Source organism: Polypterus senegalus, chromosome 4, assembly GCF_016835505.1.
Source record: "Polypterus senegalus isolate Bchr_013 chromosome 4, ASM1683550v1, whole genome shotgun sequence".
Lineage (NCBI taxonomy): Eukaryota > Metazoa > Chordata > Cladistia > Polypteriformes > Polypteridae > Polypterus > Polypterus senegalus.
The window spans coordinates 62748641-62765839 of NC_053157.1; the positions used below are offsets into that span (position 1 = coordinate 62748641).

At 36.8% G+C, this 17199-nt stretch overlaps 1 protein-coding gene across 3 annotated transcripts in view; it reads right to left on the minus strand.

Annotated features, from left to right (window-relative positions):
- The window catches only part of pip5k1bb (phosphatidylinositol-4-phosphate 5-kinase, type I, beta b), a 193581-nt gene that overhangs the window by 49606 nt on the left and 126776 nt on the right, over positions 1-17199 (minus strand). For all 3 annotated transcript variants that reach the window (XM_039750765.1, XM_039750764.1, XM_039750766.1), the window contains one exon: positions 13844-13996. In XM_039750765.1, the coding sequence (XP_039606699.1) occupies positions 13844-13996 (153 nt within the window). The remainder of the gene's footprint in view (positions 1-13843; positions 13997-17199) is intronic.

Here is a 17199-nt window from a genome sequence, read left to right on the forward strand (position 1 = left end):
TTTAAGTGCCGGGTCTTAACTAACATTAAATAAAGCCGTGGACATCACACGAGATAGCACAAGCACAGCTGAGAACCTTTGATGCATGTACTCCGAGTGGCTCACATGAACTGACTGTGAATGCAGTACGCAGAGAACAAGGAAGAGCTCCAAAGAGCGCTGAACAAAAAACGCATTACACAATTGAGAAGGCAGCAAAAGAATATGAAGCGAGTAACGCATACAAGCATATTCATAAGTGCAGCTACTGCGGAAACAAAGCACGATGTAAACCGTAAGTTTAAATTAAGTTTATAGACATGCTGCCGCTGACGTCTGTCATGCCTACGACAAATATGATATTCGCGAGATACAAGTTTAATGAGAATACGCGGGGTATAAACGAGACTTTGGATCACTTTGTAACGGAGTTAAAATTGTTGTAATGGAGTTAAACTTGCTGGTGAAGGACTGTGCTTATGCAAACGAATAGGAAAGCAAGGTGTAAAGCTTAACTTTAAATTAAGTTCATAGACACGCTGCCACTGGCGTTTGTCATGCCTAAGACGAATACGATATTCGTGAGATACAAGTTTACTGAGAGGACGCAGGGTATAAATGAGACTTTTGATCACTTTGTAACTGAGTTAAAATTGCTGGTGAAGGACTGTGCTTATGCAAATGAAGATGAGATGGTCAGAGATAGAATAGTGTTTGGCACAAACTCAGCAAAAGTGCGAGAGAAACTTTTAAAAGCCTGGTCTGAGCTAACATTAAATAATTGCTGGTGAAGGACTGTGCTTATGCAAACGAATAGGAAAGCAAGGTGTAAAGCTTAACTTTAAATTAAGTTCATAGACACGCTGCCGCTGGCGTTTGTCATGCCTAAGACGAATACGATATTTGCGAGATACAAGTTCGACAGAAACTTTTAAGTGCCAGGTCTGAGCTAACATTAAATAATTGCTGGTGAAGGACTGTGCTTATGCAAACGAATAGAAAGCAAATGTTACGTTATTTTAAAAATGTTTCCTTTTCTTTTTCATAACTTCTTTAACACACTTCTTCTCCACTGCGAAGCGCGGGTATTTTGCTAGTTCTTGAATAAAAGCACACTTGTTTCGTCAGACCTTTGCAAAAGTGCTTATTTTATATTCCAGTAACCAATTGAATGAGACTTAATCTCTCTCTGCCTCTCTTGCGCATGCACACACACATTCATACATGAAAACATCACTATTTGAACATTTTTTTTCGATCTTGCCTTCTGAGTAGTGCTTGTCCTCCTGTTTAAGAATGCCTTCTGAAATTTCCCACCAACATAAGTAATAAACTATAAATGGTTTTCAGCACTGACCAGGAAGAACTTCTGGGAGCACAATGGGGATCACTCGCAGGACCTATTAATCTCCTAATCCACATGTCCCTGCTTTCCTAAACCTTGGACTAAGATATTTCCATGTCATATATCCATTATAATAAGTGGCAGTATGCCACATATTGCATAATGAGTTCCCTACTCCCACCTATCAATCTGGGAACTCATTCCTTAATTCTCTACCCATCCCATCCATCCTTCTACCACATAACTGTTTCCAAAGTGAGGGAAACTGAATGCCTGTTGCCGGTTATGTGGCATAGTGACCTCCCTATCATACACTACATATAACTGCCTGCACCCCACTATCTTGACCTTCACATTTTATAAATGTGTAATTTTCTAAAATAACATTTAAAAGCATCATTTCCTGGAACATTTTCCGCATTAAGTAAAAGCCATAAAACAACAAAACCACCCCCCCACCCCCATGAGTACAAAAATTGACACTCTTCCTTGACTGTAACTAGTTACACCCTTGGAATGCTACAAACAACACTGTTATGCACACTGATGTGATGCTAGCAAAATATTTGTAAAAGTGGGGAAGAACAAACAAACTTTGATTCCCTTTACTTCACTATTGGCACCTAGACTTATCTTGCTCAACTGGAAGAATCCTAACTCACCTCTTTTAAGTTGGTGTGTAACCGATGTTATATACTACTTAAAATTGGGAAAAAAAATAAATACTCCACTTAGGTTTTAAGAAAGTTTTGCACCGATCCTCTGGCAGGATCTAATTAATAACATTTTAGAATAAGCACTTAAATTGAGGAAGCAGATTCTTGTACCCTTTTTATTCTACAGTATTTATTTACTTACTTATTTTTGTCTACTATTAAAATTTCACTATGTTGGCATAGCTCTCTTTCTCATGGGTGGGGGTTGACTTGACTTGAACCTAATCTTGTAAAATTTGACTTGCTTGTACAAAATGTTGTTTGATTTTAATAAATTCAATAAAATGTAAAAAAAATATATATTTGTAAATAGACTATGTATGATTAAGTCTGTTGGTGTTCATGTTATGGTGTTATTGCCTTGCAATAGACTGGCATTCCACAGTTGCTATTATGAACACGGTTTCATGAAAGATGGAGGGAGAATACCTACTTCTTTAAAGAAAATATCAATGAGAATTTCATCTATTCTTTTTCTGAATCAGGTTCTTAATACAAGATCACAAAATGTAATTCACAACACAGTGACCAAACCTAGAAGGGATACTAGTCCATTACAGGACATACATGTCTTTCCACTCTCACCCCATACAGTATTTATCCAATTTACAGTTCCCAAACAAGACAGTATGCATATTTGTGAGATGTAAGAATAGATATAGAAAATTGACAAACCCACAGAGAGGTAATTCTATCCAAACCATTTTTTTACTAGTTAATTTTTATTCTTTTCAAAATTGACATGCTCTTCTGGTCTCTAATTACTAATTCATCATGTTTGCCTTCAAAAAAAATATCAGCCTCTGAAAATTAATTGCATGATATATTAACACGTGTGCATCTTTATTGCTCTTATCAAACATTTATTTCTGGCATAAAATAACTATAGCCATAAGCAGCAAATAGCAACAGAAACGTTTGCTTCAGACCAATTATTATTCATTTTCTATACATTTCATCTTTTCAGATTACACAACGCTGAATATTAAACTACACTGATCCCAATCAAGTTTATTACATAAAAAAATTACATTTGATTTCATTATCAAAGTACTGTAATAATGTAGTAACTGGAGGCATATTAGCTAAAACCATTGGGCAGAATTTCTTTTTTTAATAGCTTTAAATATTTACTTTTGTTAGTATGCGATAGGGGGGGCGGCACGGTGGCACAGTGGGTAGCTCTGCTGCCTCGCAGTAAAGAGACCTGGGATCGCTTCCCGGGTCCTCCCTGCGTGGAGTTTGCATGTTCTCCCCGTGTCTGCTCCGGGTGTTCCGGTTTCCTCCCACAGTCCAAAGACATGCAGGTTAGGTGCATTGGTGATCCTAAATTGTCCCTAGTGTGTGCTTGGTGTGTGGGTGTGTCCTGCGGTGGGCTGGCACCCTGCCCGGGGTTTGTTTCCTGCCTTGTGCCCTGTGTTGGCTGAGATTGGCTCCAGCACACCCCGTGACCCTGTAGTTAGGATATAGCGGGTTGGATAATGGATGGATGGATAGTATGCGATACAAAGTTTAAGATGACATTCATTTACTGATCCAATGACTCCTACACTGGTGTCACATCACATGACTTCTAGTCATAGAAGATTTACCAACCACAGTAACTGATTGTATCACTGGACCATGTCAAGTTACATGATTGGAAATCACTGGGTATGTCTACTTTACCAACCAAGTGGGCATCTTCCAGAACAAGTAGTGCTTGCCCCTTTTTATGACAGCTAACAGGCATGCTGCCTAATGAAGTAGGCGCCATAAAAGACGTTAACAGGTTTGACGAATTCAGCTGCAATCCAATAATTTTTTCCCCCATTCTGTCATCATATGTAAAACATTTCTAAGGCTATAAAGTGGAACTTTAACAGAGTTGAACTTTAACTTAGTGTCTCTGCTCCAAATATAAATCAGTCCCACTGTAGGTATAATTCCAAGTGGTCATAAGGAAAACAAGAATTAGTCACTGGCTATGGAATAAAAGGGACTTCTGGCCATAACACGGCTAAATTTGTTGTCAGGTGCATAGATGGCTGCAAAAGCTTAACTGGCAGGAGGAATAAAGTCCAGAAATGGAAAGAAAGAAGAATATGGTTGTGGTCTACACTGGGTAAATAGATTAGGCACCCTATATTACTAATAACAGAAATAACCTGTTTAGGTTGGACCTTTAGGGGCTGTCAGGTTTATTTACATTTTTCCTTCCATTTTATACAATTTGTTTCTTATTGTTTACCCTTCCTGGTCTGTTTAGTTCGCAATACCAGAAATATATAAAAAGGGTGGCATGTCCTAGGTTTTAGAATGACTAAGATAATCCCCTACTGGCCCTATCTGATGTAACATACCTGGTTCATACCTTGATGGTCTACTGCTGGATGCAAACAAGCACACTACCAATAATTTAGAGCTGCCAATTAATTTAACATACAGGTATCTGTAAAGTGAGAAGAAGCCAGAGCACCCAGTGAAAACTATTGTTAACATACACAGTATGTGTGATAAACTCCATAGAGGTGGGGACTGGGCTCAGAAACAGTTGTGTTGACCACTGCTCCACCAAGCTGTAAATCTTTTAAAATCTCTGGTAAAACATATCATGTGGTTACACAATATACTTTTTTTTTAAAAAATACATGTAAGTTTAAACATCAACTGAATTTATATGCCTGCCTCCAAATGGAATTAAGCAGATGTTTCAGCTGGTCAGTGATTATCCCTGATTAAGACTAGTAATTGTACACATTTCAAAAAGTACATTATGCTCTCTCTGCTCTGTCTCTTGGCTTTGTGCAGGATATAAAGTATAATTTCACAAGGCGAGAACTAATTAAGGACATTTGAGGTTCTTGCTTATTAGCAAATGAGTGGATATGATATTTCTCATGGGAGGCTTTTAACAGATTCTCATAAGAATATCCATCTCATATAAAATAAATGAACAGTAGCAGCAAAACACTTAAAAGGAATAAAGAATAAAGTAGGCTTATTTAAAAGGTAAACACTGTCTTGCAAACAAAATTGAACTATGAGATTTAACAAGATTTATACCAGATGATCATTAAAAAAAATTCCAATGATAAATATTAATCTTAATTTTTGTTCTTCATACTTTGTTATGTTTGCAAGCACAGAATAAAATGGCAGAGGCTGCTCCTGTTTCCAGTAACTAATACAATATGGCACAGCCTTAGGGACTTAAAGTCTGGGTTAGACAGTAAACTGGCTGAATTAGTAATGTTCCCCCAAATTGGTAAGTAAATATAATCCAGTTCTATGCAATAACATTAATATATCTGAAAAATTATGAAAAATAAGCTGTATAAGCTATATATTTTATAAAAAAAGCTATGCTTTTCAAAACCTGGAATTTGCAATTTTAAAAATACTTTGTCTATGTTAAATGTATAATTTGTTTATAGGTGAAAAAGCAAGGAGATATTTACATGATATTTTACATGTTATTCAAAGCATTAAAATAGTGCATCAGGTTGCCTCTAGGAAAAAAAAAAACAATAATGCTAAGCGAAAAAGAGAAAACCTGGGAAATTCTTTTTCAATCAGTGCAAGAGTCATTTAATGGGTTGCAGAGTGGTTCCACAGCTGTTGTTGCTTCTTAACAACTCAGTAAAAACTGTTTTGCTTCCTTCATCAGTCACTGTCATGCATCTGCCAGTGTTTGGGAACTCTTGTTTCCTCAAGCAATTCAGACATCTACAGTATACCATGTTAATTTGTAAATTGAAAATGACCTAGAGTTAAATTGTCATCTCATTCTGGGTTAGTAAGCTATATATCTAATACCACTGGGATTGTCTGTGCCCTCCCACCACACTGTAATGAATAACCACCTTTAAAAAAAAAATTGGCTATCAGCTGATAATGCAGAGTTAACATTTTTTTTTTCTCCATTAACTTGCATTAAGAACTTTAAGGATCGCAGCCGTTGCAAGTCATGGCCACACCCTAAGAATATCACCATTCCATTACAGGGCAAACACAGACATATACTGTAGATACATGCACACATACTGTACATGTACACTAGGCAATTGCAAGGTACCATCATTCATCAGCTTAATTATCTATTTCTGTCAAAGATGAGTAGCTATAAAATGTAAGCTTAACACTAGAATCGAATATCAAATAAACACTTTCACAAAAGGTACAAGTATAACAAAACAAGGGCGCTTTTATTCAAGAATATAACTGCAGAAAAAGAACTTGCGTTAGGGTGCAACATTGACGCTCAAACCTTAAAACGACCCATTTGGTGGTGGAGTGGTAAGAACTGCTACCTCGTAATCAAGACGTTTGTGGTTCGATCCCGGATGCCTCTGTTTTGAGCAGTGAGCCGCTCTTATTCTTACCATTATAGAATAAAAACATAAATTTGATTTGAGTCTGTAACAGCCAGTGTAAATTGATGGTACCTGTAAAGGTTAGCATTTTTTTTAATTCAATTTTATTCTCTCAGTCACGTTCACGCTCGCCCCAATCTGATACTGCTGTTTTCAAATAAAGACATGCTGTAACATAGGTGCACTCGGATAAAAAACAACAGAAGGCCTCCCCGCAAGAAACGTCTACTCACATATAAGAACAACAGAGCTGCACCAGGCGTAAAGGCGAAAGATGGCACCGTTTGGATGCAGCAACAGGTCAGGCGTTATCCTGCAAGTCAGCCTGCCCCACACCTGTTCTTCAAAGAAAAAGCATGGCTTACACAGCTTGCCAAGGTATCATACAGAGTCCTGTATGTGATTATGTTTTGTGACAGTCTTTATATAAAAAAAAAATGTTACTTATATAAATGCCAGATCGAATGGTATTTACCTTTACTTATTTTCCTATAGCATAAAGTCACAAGTAGACTGCAGAGCTTCCTCTGTTTGATAAACACGGGCATGCTCACAAAGTACATGTTGCAGGTGGAAGCTCCTGTCGCACCATACACAACTGTGTTTGATCATATTCATGAAAAGATCCCAGTCGCCCCACGAGAGAAAGACTTTCCGAGACTAACGTCATAAAGCTTATGAAACCGTTTCTGGTCAAAGGCAGAACTGTAACAACAGTTGCGTGGAGCTTCCACCTACAGCTAAAGTCATAAAAGTTCTTTTTCTGCACTTATATTCTTGAATAAAAGTGCACTTGTTTTGTTATACTTGTACCTTCTGTGAAAGTGTTTATTTGATATTTGGACTTCAGGTATTATTCAGGTATTATTCACTTCATGTCTACATTTTGTCAGTTATTACTAAAACATGAAAAACATCTCTGTTTTAATGATGTGTTCCCATAGATTGTTGTAGACGCAGAACACGTGAAATGCATATATTCCAAGTAACAATATATTATTTACCCTATACAACTCCAGGCAACTCACACGCAGGTAAACAGACTTGAGCTGAGAGAACTTTCTTCCCTTTCTGCATTTTTTGGGGATGGAATAGCAGGCTGCTTGCTGCTTTTGCTGACAGACACATTTACAACACAAAAGACGCTGACGGAAAGGTGCGAAGGCATTAAGGTGGGTCAAGAATACGATTTTTCTTGTAGGCATTGGTAATTCTAGTGTTAATGCAATCTTCTGTTCTGCATCCCTTAAATCTCTCAGCAATTAAACAGTATTGTTCATTTGAACAAGCTGCCATAAAATGTAATTAAAATCAAACATGACTACTGTATAGAAACAATGTAGGTACTCAAAGGTATGAAAAAGTGTATTATCGTTTTTTTTTTTTTTTTTTTTTATTTTTACCAGAGCATACAAAGCAGAAGTCTGCACTATTATATAAACAAACTGACATGTGGTCACATGTCCAGCTGGAGCTAAAAAACAACTCAATCTCATTTCAGGAACTAACAATTCATTTGACAACTCTGATAGTAATTAACAAGACACTAGCATAAGCTGTTTGTTTTTTCAGTCTCATGTAGACAGGTTAGGTGGAACATTGAATCTAATACATAAGTATGAGTGAAAACAAAATGCTTAAATTTAGAAGATCTACTGTACTTTGTAGCTATCACACAGTATTGCAGTAGTTTTAGGGATTGATCCCCACTACGTCTGTAACGTCCAGTCTGAAATTTTTATTTTTCATCCATATTGTAAGCATTATGTCAAAATTGGCCTTTTTAATATACATTTAGGGTTTCTGTACTGCTTGTCTGTATGACTTTATTTATTTTATACACATTAAGTACACAGTAAGTGACATTCTGTATTGTCATGCTAACACATGCTGTTCAAGCATAAAAATGTCAGTAATTAGTCAAATTGGTTTTTGCAGCTTTTAGACCACAGATGACAATGTATTCTTCAGAGTTTATAACAATACAAGATTATATTTTTATAAAGGAATGGAAACAGATATTTGAGCATGTGAATCCGTGCACACTTACAAGTGTATTTTCCACATAAACTAATAAAAATTTGCCTATACGTCACTCAACTCATTTTTGAAATCAGTAAAAGCTAAAGTTTGAGGAAACCAAGGTACCTAGAAAAATTCACACAAACATACGGAGGCACATGCAACTCCATACGGTCCTTGACTGGTCTAGGGGCTGCTGGCAGAAGCGCTAATCACCACATCAGACTGCTACTTATTTCACCAAAAAATTAATTTGTTAACAGTAAATTAATTGAAATCTTTCAGAACATCAAATCTATTTACATATGTGGAATATGTTTTCCTTTTTCTATACTAGCCACTTGTCATCAACAGAATATATATATTAATTTGTAAGTGTAAATGAAAGAATAACTCTAACACTTTTCAAAGACCCTATTAGTATCATATACCACACTAACTGAAAAACACATATTTAGAGGTACCAATGGAACCTTACATTGTGAGCATAATTCGTTCTGGAAACATGCTTGTAATCCAAAGCACTCGTATATCAAAGCAAATTTCCCCATAAGAAATAATGGAAACTCAGATGATTCATTCCACAACCCAAAACAATTTATATAAAAATGATTAATACAAAATATAAAGTAAAAATACATAAAACAAATTAACCTGCACTTTACCTTTGAAAAGAATCATGGTTGGTGTGAGTGAGTTTCTAAACTCTTTTGGATTCCATCCAACGTGATGACATGCGGAAAAGTGTCCCAAAGTGCTATAGCAGTTCACCGTAAAAGCGAATCCAAAAAGATTGTGGACACGCTATAAGCGCCTGTCGTTGATGGGTGATATAAGGAAAATTATAAATGCAGGGCACAGTATTATTTGGCCACTAACCTAGCCCCGACCTTGCCTGACTGCTGTGTCTGTGTATAGGAGAGCGGTAGATCCTGCTACAATAAATAACTGTGCTGTTCCTGTTTCAAGCTGAATAAAGCTGGTGTTGATAAAGTACTGAAACTCAGCTTCGTGTTTTGGGGTGCAAGACAGAGACTCACACGTTACAACACACACACGTGGTCACAATGCTACAGTATACGCTCATGCAGATGTTGACTATATGAGTGAGGCACGCTGACTAAGCCCGAGAATGGGAGACAATTACCCACAATCCTGAATCGAGAGAGAGAAGAACCATCAGTTCAGTTATGATCACGAAACGCTCGGTAAACAAAGCGTATACATACTACTCGTATTGCAAGACCTCGCTCGTTTATCAAGTCAAAATTTATTACAAATTTTAGCTCATCTTGCAAAACACTCACAAGTCAAGTTACTCGCAATCTAAGGTTCCACTGTATTGCATTGGACTTTGATTTATCTTGAGGTATACGCCATAATAAATATCAGATGAGCTTCATGACATTTTGAAATTTTGTATTGATTAATAAAAAGTTTTGTAGTGATTGTTAGCAGTGTTTCTTTAAGCTGAGCATGGGATCCAACTTTCAAACAAAATTAAACTATAAAAAATAAGTTAATGAAACCATATCATATACTGACCCAATTTAAATGAGTTTAAAATAAAACTGCATTATATGAAATGGTCTATTCTGTTGTTTCCTTGTCACGTTAACAATGTCAAAGCGTAAAGTTGAAGAGAGTTCAGGTAGTACAAGCACTTCAAGTTAGAGAATATTTTATCTGTGGCACCTCTACAAGATAATCACCTTTTTCCACCCTCTCAAACTTACACAGTTAATACTGCTTGGAAAATGTATGGGATTAAATCATTTAGAGATTTGTATATAAATAATGTCTTTGCATCCTATGAACAATGACACTCTAAATGTAGTTTCCCATCAACACAATTTTTCCACTATCTCCAAATAAGAAACTTTGCTAAACAAAATCTGCCCAATTTTCCTCACCACCCACCTATTTCTATTCCAGAAGAGATATTGATCAGTCCTGAAGACATACAGAGCATTTCTATAATATATAAAACCATTTTAAAGTCCCTTCTTTTTAAAGATCCCAAAGCACAGTGGGAAAAGAATCTCTTACTCAACATTTAAGAAAAGAAGTGGAAGGCAGCCACACACAGAATTCACTCTAGCTCCATATCCACCAGGCAATCAAATATTCAACTTTAACATCTTTTTTATCAAGCTATCTCATTTAAAATTATCCAAAATGTTTCAAGGGCAAGATCCAACCTGCGAACATTGCAATCAAGTGCCACCTTCACTAGTCCACATGTTTTGGGCGTGTACCAAATTGAACATCATTCTGGACAAAAAATTTGAAATACCTAACAGACAGCCTTGGTGTCCATTAATAGCTGTGTTTGGTGTACTCCCAATGGCAGTGGAGAAGGACAAACAAACTGTAATTGCCTTTACTTCACTATTAGCACGTAGACTTATCTTTGTCAACTGGAAAAATCCTAACCCACCTCTGTTAAATCAGTGGGTAACTGATGTTATATACTATTTGAAATTGGAAAAAATCTAATTCTCTCTTACAGGATCTATTCAAACCTTTTTTAAAACTTGGCAGGATCTAATCAATAATATTTTAGAATAAGCACTTATATTGGGGAGAAGGACTCCTTTCCCTCTATACTACTCTCAAAAGATTTACTCTGGCTGTTGGCCTCTCTCTTTTCTCAAGCGAGGGGGCTGAATTGAATTTAGTTTTGTTAAGTTGGACTTGATTGTATGGAATGTTACATGCTTTGAATAAATTCAATAAAACTTTAAAAAACAATTATCCGTTGATGGTGGTGTTTTGTGGTATTATTATGCCTTTACCAACTCTATGTTGTACTGTATCATTACCAGAAAATACAGAATGCTTAAGTATAGGGTCAAAATACTACACATATTCACGGCTCATTTTAGATTATTTGGGTTTTGTGATTAAACATTAAATGATATTGCTATTAGGGAATCCATTCCCGGGGATGACACAGTGCACGGGCATCTCGCATGTGAATGGTTTTAGAACGACACTTATTTTTAATAAAACTACTGCAATATGTTGACACCAATAAAAGACAGACCTTATCTACAAGCAGTTCATGCTGTCATATAACTACATGTATCTAGTTCAGGGGTGCCCACACTTTTTCGGCTTGCAAGCTATTTTTAAAATGACCAGGTCGAAATGATCTATATATATTGCATAATTTTACTGTCAAATAATGCAAAGAGTTTCGCCTTTACGTTGCGCCAAGGCGTGTGGTTCGTTTATTTGACAGCATGTAGATCGGGGTAATTACATTCATGGCATTCGTAGTCTGAATCACAATCTGATTGTATGGGTGGTTACCTACCAGGTAACGCTTGTGTCGGCAAACATCCGCCACGGTGCCCTCTTCAGTTGCGAGAAGCAGATCATAGAATGTTGCAAAGTTTTACTGTCAAATAATGCAAACAGTACGCGACACGTGTTTCGCCCTAATTCTGGGCTCATCAGGCGTACACACTAACTGCACGTCAGCATCAGAGGCGAAGCCATGGCGTGTGGTTAGTTTATTTGACAGGATATAGATCGGTGTAATTACATTCATGGCATTCGTAGTCTGAATCACAATCTGACTGTATGGGTGCATGTGGGATGACCAGTGTGTTAGAAGGAAAGAGATCTCAGACTGGCTGCCCTGTATGTCGATCAAGTGGCAAATGCCATAGGGAGGATATATGATAGACTGACGTTAAAATTTTTTTTTTTTTTTATGCAACGCGATCTACCTGATCAGATACTGATACACTTGTTCTAAATAACGCCCGCGCATGCCGTTGCTCTGAAACACCGCTTTTACTGATTCATCCAGTTTCTTGTCATCATTCTGTGATGGCAAGTTTCTTGGCACAGATAATGCGGATGCAACAGACTGACACATTGCAATTTCAAGTTGCTGTTCAAAGCTGTTGTCTGACAGACGTCAATGAAGTCTGCCCCGTCCTGGCATTTGTGAGCTGCCGAGTGCAGACTCCTCCCAGTCCACTATACTCAGTCTTAGTTGGAGCCGGGAGACTGACGACTGCTGCTGGTTGACTGAATGAATCTGCAAAACACTACACCGTGGGCCAAAAACCTGTGTCACTTAATTATTTTCAACTATAACTCTGTTATTTCGATTTTTACACTTTTACACGCAATATACGCGAGCTTGGCCATTCCCGGTTTCCCGGGAATTACAGCTGTTTCATTCCCAGGAAAGATCCACCTGGGAATGGATTCCCTAATCGCTATATTAATAAGTTTCAAGTATTTTTTCTGTAAAAAAAGAAAGAAAGCTTTATACACTTTTGCATGTCCATTAATTGATATCCATCCATCCATCCATCTTACAAACTTGCTTTATTTAGAGTGGGATCGTGGGGGAGCTGGAGTCTATTCCCAGCAAGCATAGGACGCAAGACAGGAATAATCCACACTCATATACACACGTACACACACACACGTGCCAATTTAGCATTGCCAATCCACAGATTTTCAGTGCAATTTCCAACTTGCATACAAAATCAGGTTATGAACATCGGCAAGACCAGAACTTGATCATAACCTGAGGGACATCTGTATAATGCATCCAAATGTCTCTTTAAGAAACAGTACATTCTAGTGGGGTTGAGACCCAACTCTAGATACAGTTACAGGCTTGATTATGGAGGTGAACCAATTACAAGATGAAATGCATCAATACCCGAACAATAGCAAAAGATTTTGGAATTCAGTCAGTGGGAGGGAGGTTTTGTGGCCAGGGAGAAAGAGAAGAAATTAGGAGGAAAGTAATGAGTCTATGAAGTGAGAAACCTGGAAAATCCAAATAGAAAGCAGAAAAGACATACGCAAGTACGTGCACACAATAAAGAATTGTACAAATGTTGTGCTCTGTGATCTTTCTGTATAATTGCATTAGGCAAGTACAGTTTAAAGTATATTTGGGTATAAAGCATTATAAAACAACTGAACAAATAAATTTAACATTTCCAGAACTTTTAGTATGTAAATTCAGCATATTGCAGGCCTACCAATGACCAGCAAGGTAGATAACTAGGAAAAGTTACTAACAGACACTATGAAGTTACATCTTTCATTGATTCATTGCAAATCACTGTAATGTGCTTTGCTCTGTAAAAACTGATTTTATTAAACAGCTTCAATATAGCAAGATATTTAACCAATTATTTTGACTCCCTAATTTATGAAACAGAATGTGCCTGTTTTGATATCATTAATTAAAGATTCACATTTTAAATAAAAGAGCTCAGTTGGATGCCTTATGATTTCCTTAATATCTGAGGGCATACTCACAATCAGTATTATTGTTGAAATATTTACATAATGGTGTATGGAATTGTTATTTTGCAGTATTTACATTCATGTCTATTTCATAACATTGCTTTTAAAAGTTCATGAGAATGACACCTTACCATGTAATATCCAGGTAATAACTTTTGAAGAAATTCTGCCTCTTTATGTTGAACTGTCTTGATAATAAACTCATCATCACTGGTCACATAAAATAAGGAACCACTAGCACCTGGATTAGACAGCTCTATTAGAGGCTCATTACACATAGAGTACTGAAAGGCAAAGAAGAAAAAAATAATCATTAAACTATAAGAAAAAAGAATTTAATAAAGTAATACAAAAACCCACTTCCCTTGTGACCACTTAATTCTGTACACATTTCAATTAACAAAGGCTATTTGAATTATGGAAAGTGAATACTGTTTTAATATTTGATAATTCTTTGCATTTCTGACATATTTAAAGACATAAAAGGTCCATCCTTTGGTTTCCAACTACAAGTGTGATGTCAAAATTGTAAAATTTATAGAGGGAAATTTACCCATGTTCACTTCACATCTTATGCCAGTACTTTTGCCACCCCCTGGAAAATGTACACTCCTATCAAGGGACTTACTAAACATACAAGTCTGCTTCAAAACATTCTAGTCAAATGAAGTGCAATAGCTAAACCCATAATCAAACTGCAGTGGGATCTTCCCTCAGTATATTATAACAAAAATTTGAAGCTAAATTAACCCTCACTGAAAACCTGCCTCACCAGTATTGAGTTGATGAGATTTGTCTTCAGTAGTCCATCACTGCAATGAATAAAGAAGGTTGCAGTTTAACTGTGGCTTTGATAACCTGCTTCTCATGCCATATCAAACATGTTTACCTCATGTTTGTTTCAACATTGCTGACCAAGAAATTCTTCCAATTCATTCCCATCTAGTTATCTACATGGGGAGGCTGCAGTAGTCATGGAAGACTACGACCATGACTGAAAATATCCAGTTCCAGATAGAGATGGTGATGCACTTATAGACATTATAGCATCTACATACATCCTTACTCTGATGGATAACCTCAAATAAAATGGATTGTGTAATTTATGTGGATGGCCATTTGACTTCTCCCTCATCTCGGCTAGGTTAGCTTTCTGAATGAAACCCAATATTCTGCAGTCTACTTGGCTGTGGAGAAGTCATATCTCATCTTTCTTTAGCTAATGATAAGTGCGTGTAACTCTGACCTGAATCATCACTACAAAGCAGATGAATTAAATTACTACATCTGCTATCCCTTTCCATTCACATTTCCAAAAAGTCAATTAATCAATGTATATCCCTCACTTTGATACAAAGAATATTGTTCTCCTGAAGATGTAATAAACCTCAGAGGACACAGAAACACTGGGCTAATACAAACACATCTCACAATATAAAGTAAAAATGTCAAAACTGATTCTTCATTTAGGAGCTACAAAAGCCATCCATTTAAATGAAATTGTCTGGCACTCCAAACCAGGGGTCGCTAAGTCCGGTCCTAGTGGACCAACGTGGCTGTAGGTTTTCATTCTAATCCTTTTTTTTTAAAGAGTGCCCAGTTTGTGCTTTTTGTGAATTAATTTTAATTGAATTGCATTTTTAACATTTGTTCTCCTAAAATTCTTCCTCGTTCCTCTGAATTGCTTCATTTCTTCCCTTAAATGGCAACCAAACAGAAATAAAATGTGAAGTGAGAAAGCCAACAGAAGACTAACTAAGTCCAGGTCTCCGATTCCAATCAATTTCACTCCAACCAGCTGCTTAATGAGGTGCCAATTCTTGTTATTAATTAAACCCGTTCTTTAATTTTGTGGCTTTGTTGCAGCTCTCATGGTGCATTAGCAGACATTTCTGAAATTGTTCAAATGTTTTGGTGATCTGAGCAGATTGACATTCCTGAGACCTTCATCTTTCTTCATTTTCAGATATTGTATGATGGACACCAGTTGTTTTGGCTCATTTTGTATCTCTTGTTTGGCTGCTAATTAAGAAAAAAGAAACAATTAAGGGGGCTGAGTCTTCAAGAACAAGTCAATTAAAATTAGTTTAAAAGAAGTTAATTAGCAGCAAAAACAGGTCACTCATTAAGGAAACGGTTAGAATGAAAACCTGCAGCCATGGTGGTCCTTCAGGACCGGAGTTGATGACCTCTGCTCCAAACCATTGGCCACTAGCCGTCCATAGAAAAAAAACATCTCCAGACAAAATCTCTGAAGAATAATTGAGAATCAAAACTAAAACCTTTATCCTTTTCAAAATGGATGATTGATGGAAAGATCTGAAGCAGTTAAAAATATGGGAAAGCAGCAGCATACAACAATATGTACTCAAAGTTCATGAACTGCCTAAGCTGAAAAAGTCTAACTTGCCAGGCTAAATTCTATACCAAGGTCACAAACACTAATTGTATCTCGTGAATTTGGTGAAAAGTAAATGTCATTGTCTTATAAAAGCCTGGGAAAGATCCTAAACATCCAGCAAGTTACGACCCATTGTAGCTGATTTATTTCCCACTTACATTTCTCAACAACTACATTTATTTATCTAGCACATTTTCATACAAAAAGTAGCTCAAAGTGCTTTACATAATGAAGAAAAGAAAAATAAAAGACAAAATAAGAAATTAAAATAAGACAAGAGGCTCATTTCCAACACACTTCCCTTGCTGTGGAGCAAGTAATGTGTCTGGAACAAGCTTGATTCACAAATACCAGTGCACACAGAAACACATATTAGCTCCTCCTTTTTCCATATAGAATGGGCTTTCAAAAGATACTAAAAATTACTAAAAAGATATTTGACTGTATAATTGCCTATGACACAAACAAAACTTTCTTGCATATTCCAAACCTGGGCCAAAACTCTACATATAAACTAAATGGTCAAGGTACATATAGTGTAAGTCAATCGAATAGCAGCTGAAAAATACAAGTCAATGAGTTCCAGTAATCTAGACAATCCTGTTCAGGCTTTACATGCATGATGTTACGGAGAAAAAATAAAAATTAAGGAACCCAAAATTAGCACCTCTCAAAACCAGACAAGAACTGCCAAATCAGGCATCTGAAAAAATTAACCCAAACAAACAGTGCATTCTACCTCTGCAAAATTAAGGTGGCCAGGAAACAGAATAGTGTCAGGCTAAGTCATGAACCAAGCTCCAACATATACCAAACACAGTGACCCTGGACCCGATCTCGAGCTTTGGACAACACCTGTAACAAATAATCGCCCATATATACTTCAGGAATAAGCTATTAAATATGCTATCTGATTCTAAGTGGTAAGATGCAACAATGCACACTTCCACAATGATAAACAGCACACTCATTGGAAGAGTACAGCACCCTGGTCTGTCACAACTTATCCCTTGTTATCTTTCTCATTGCAAAGCTCAATACCATGCATATAATAACTAGAATACTCTCTGCCTTGGTTCCCTGTAA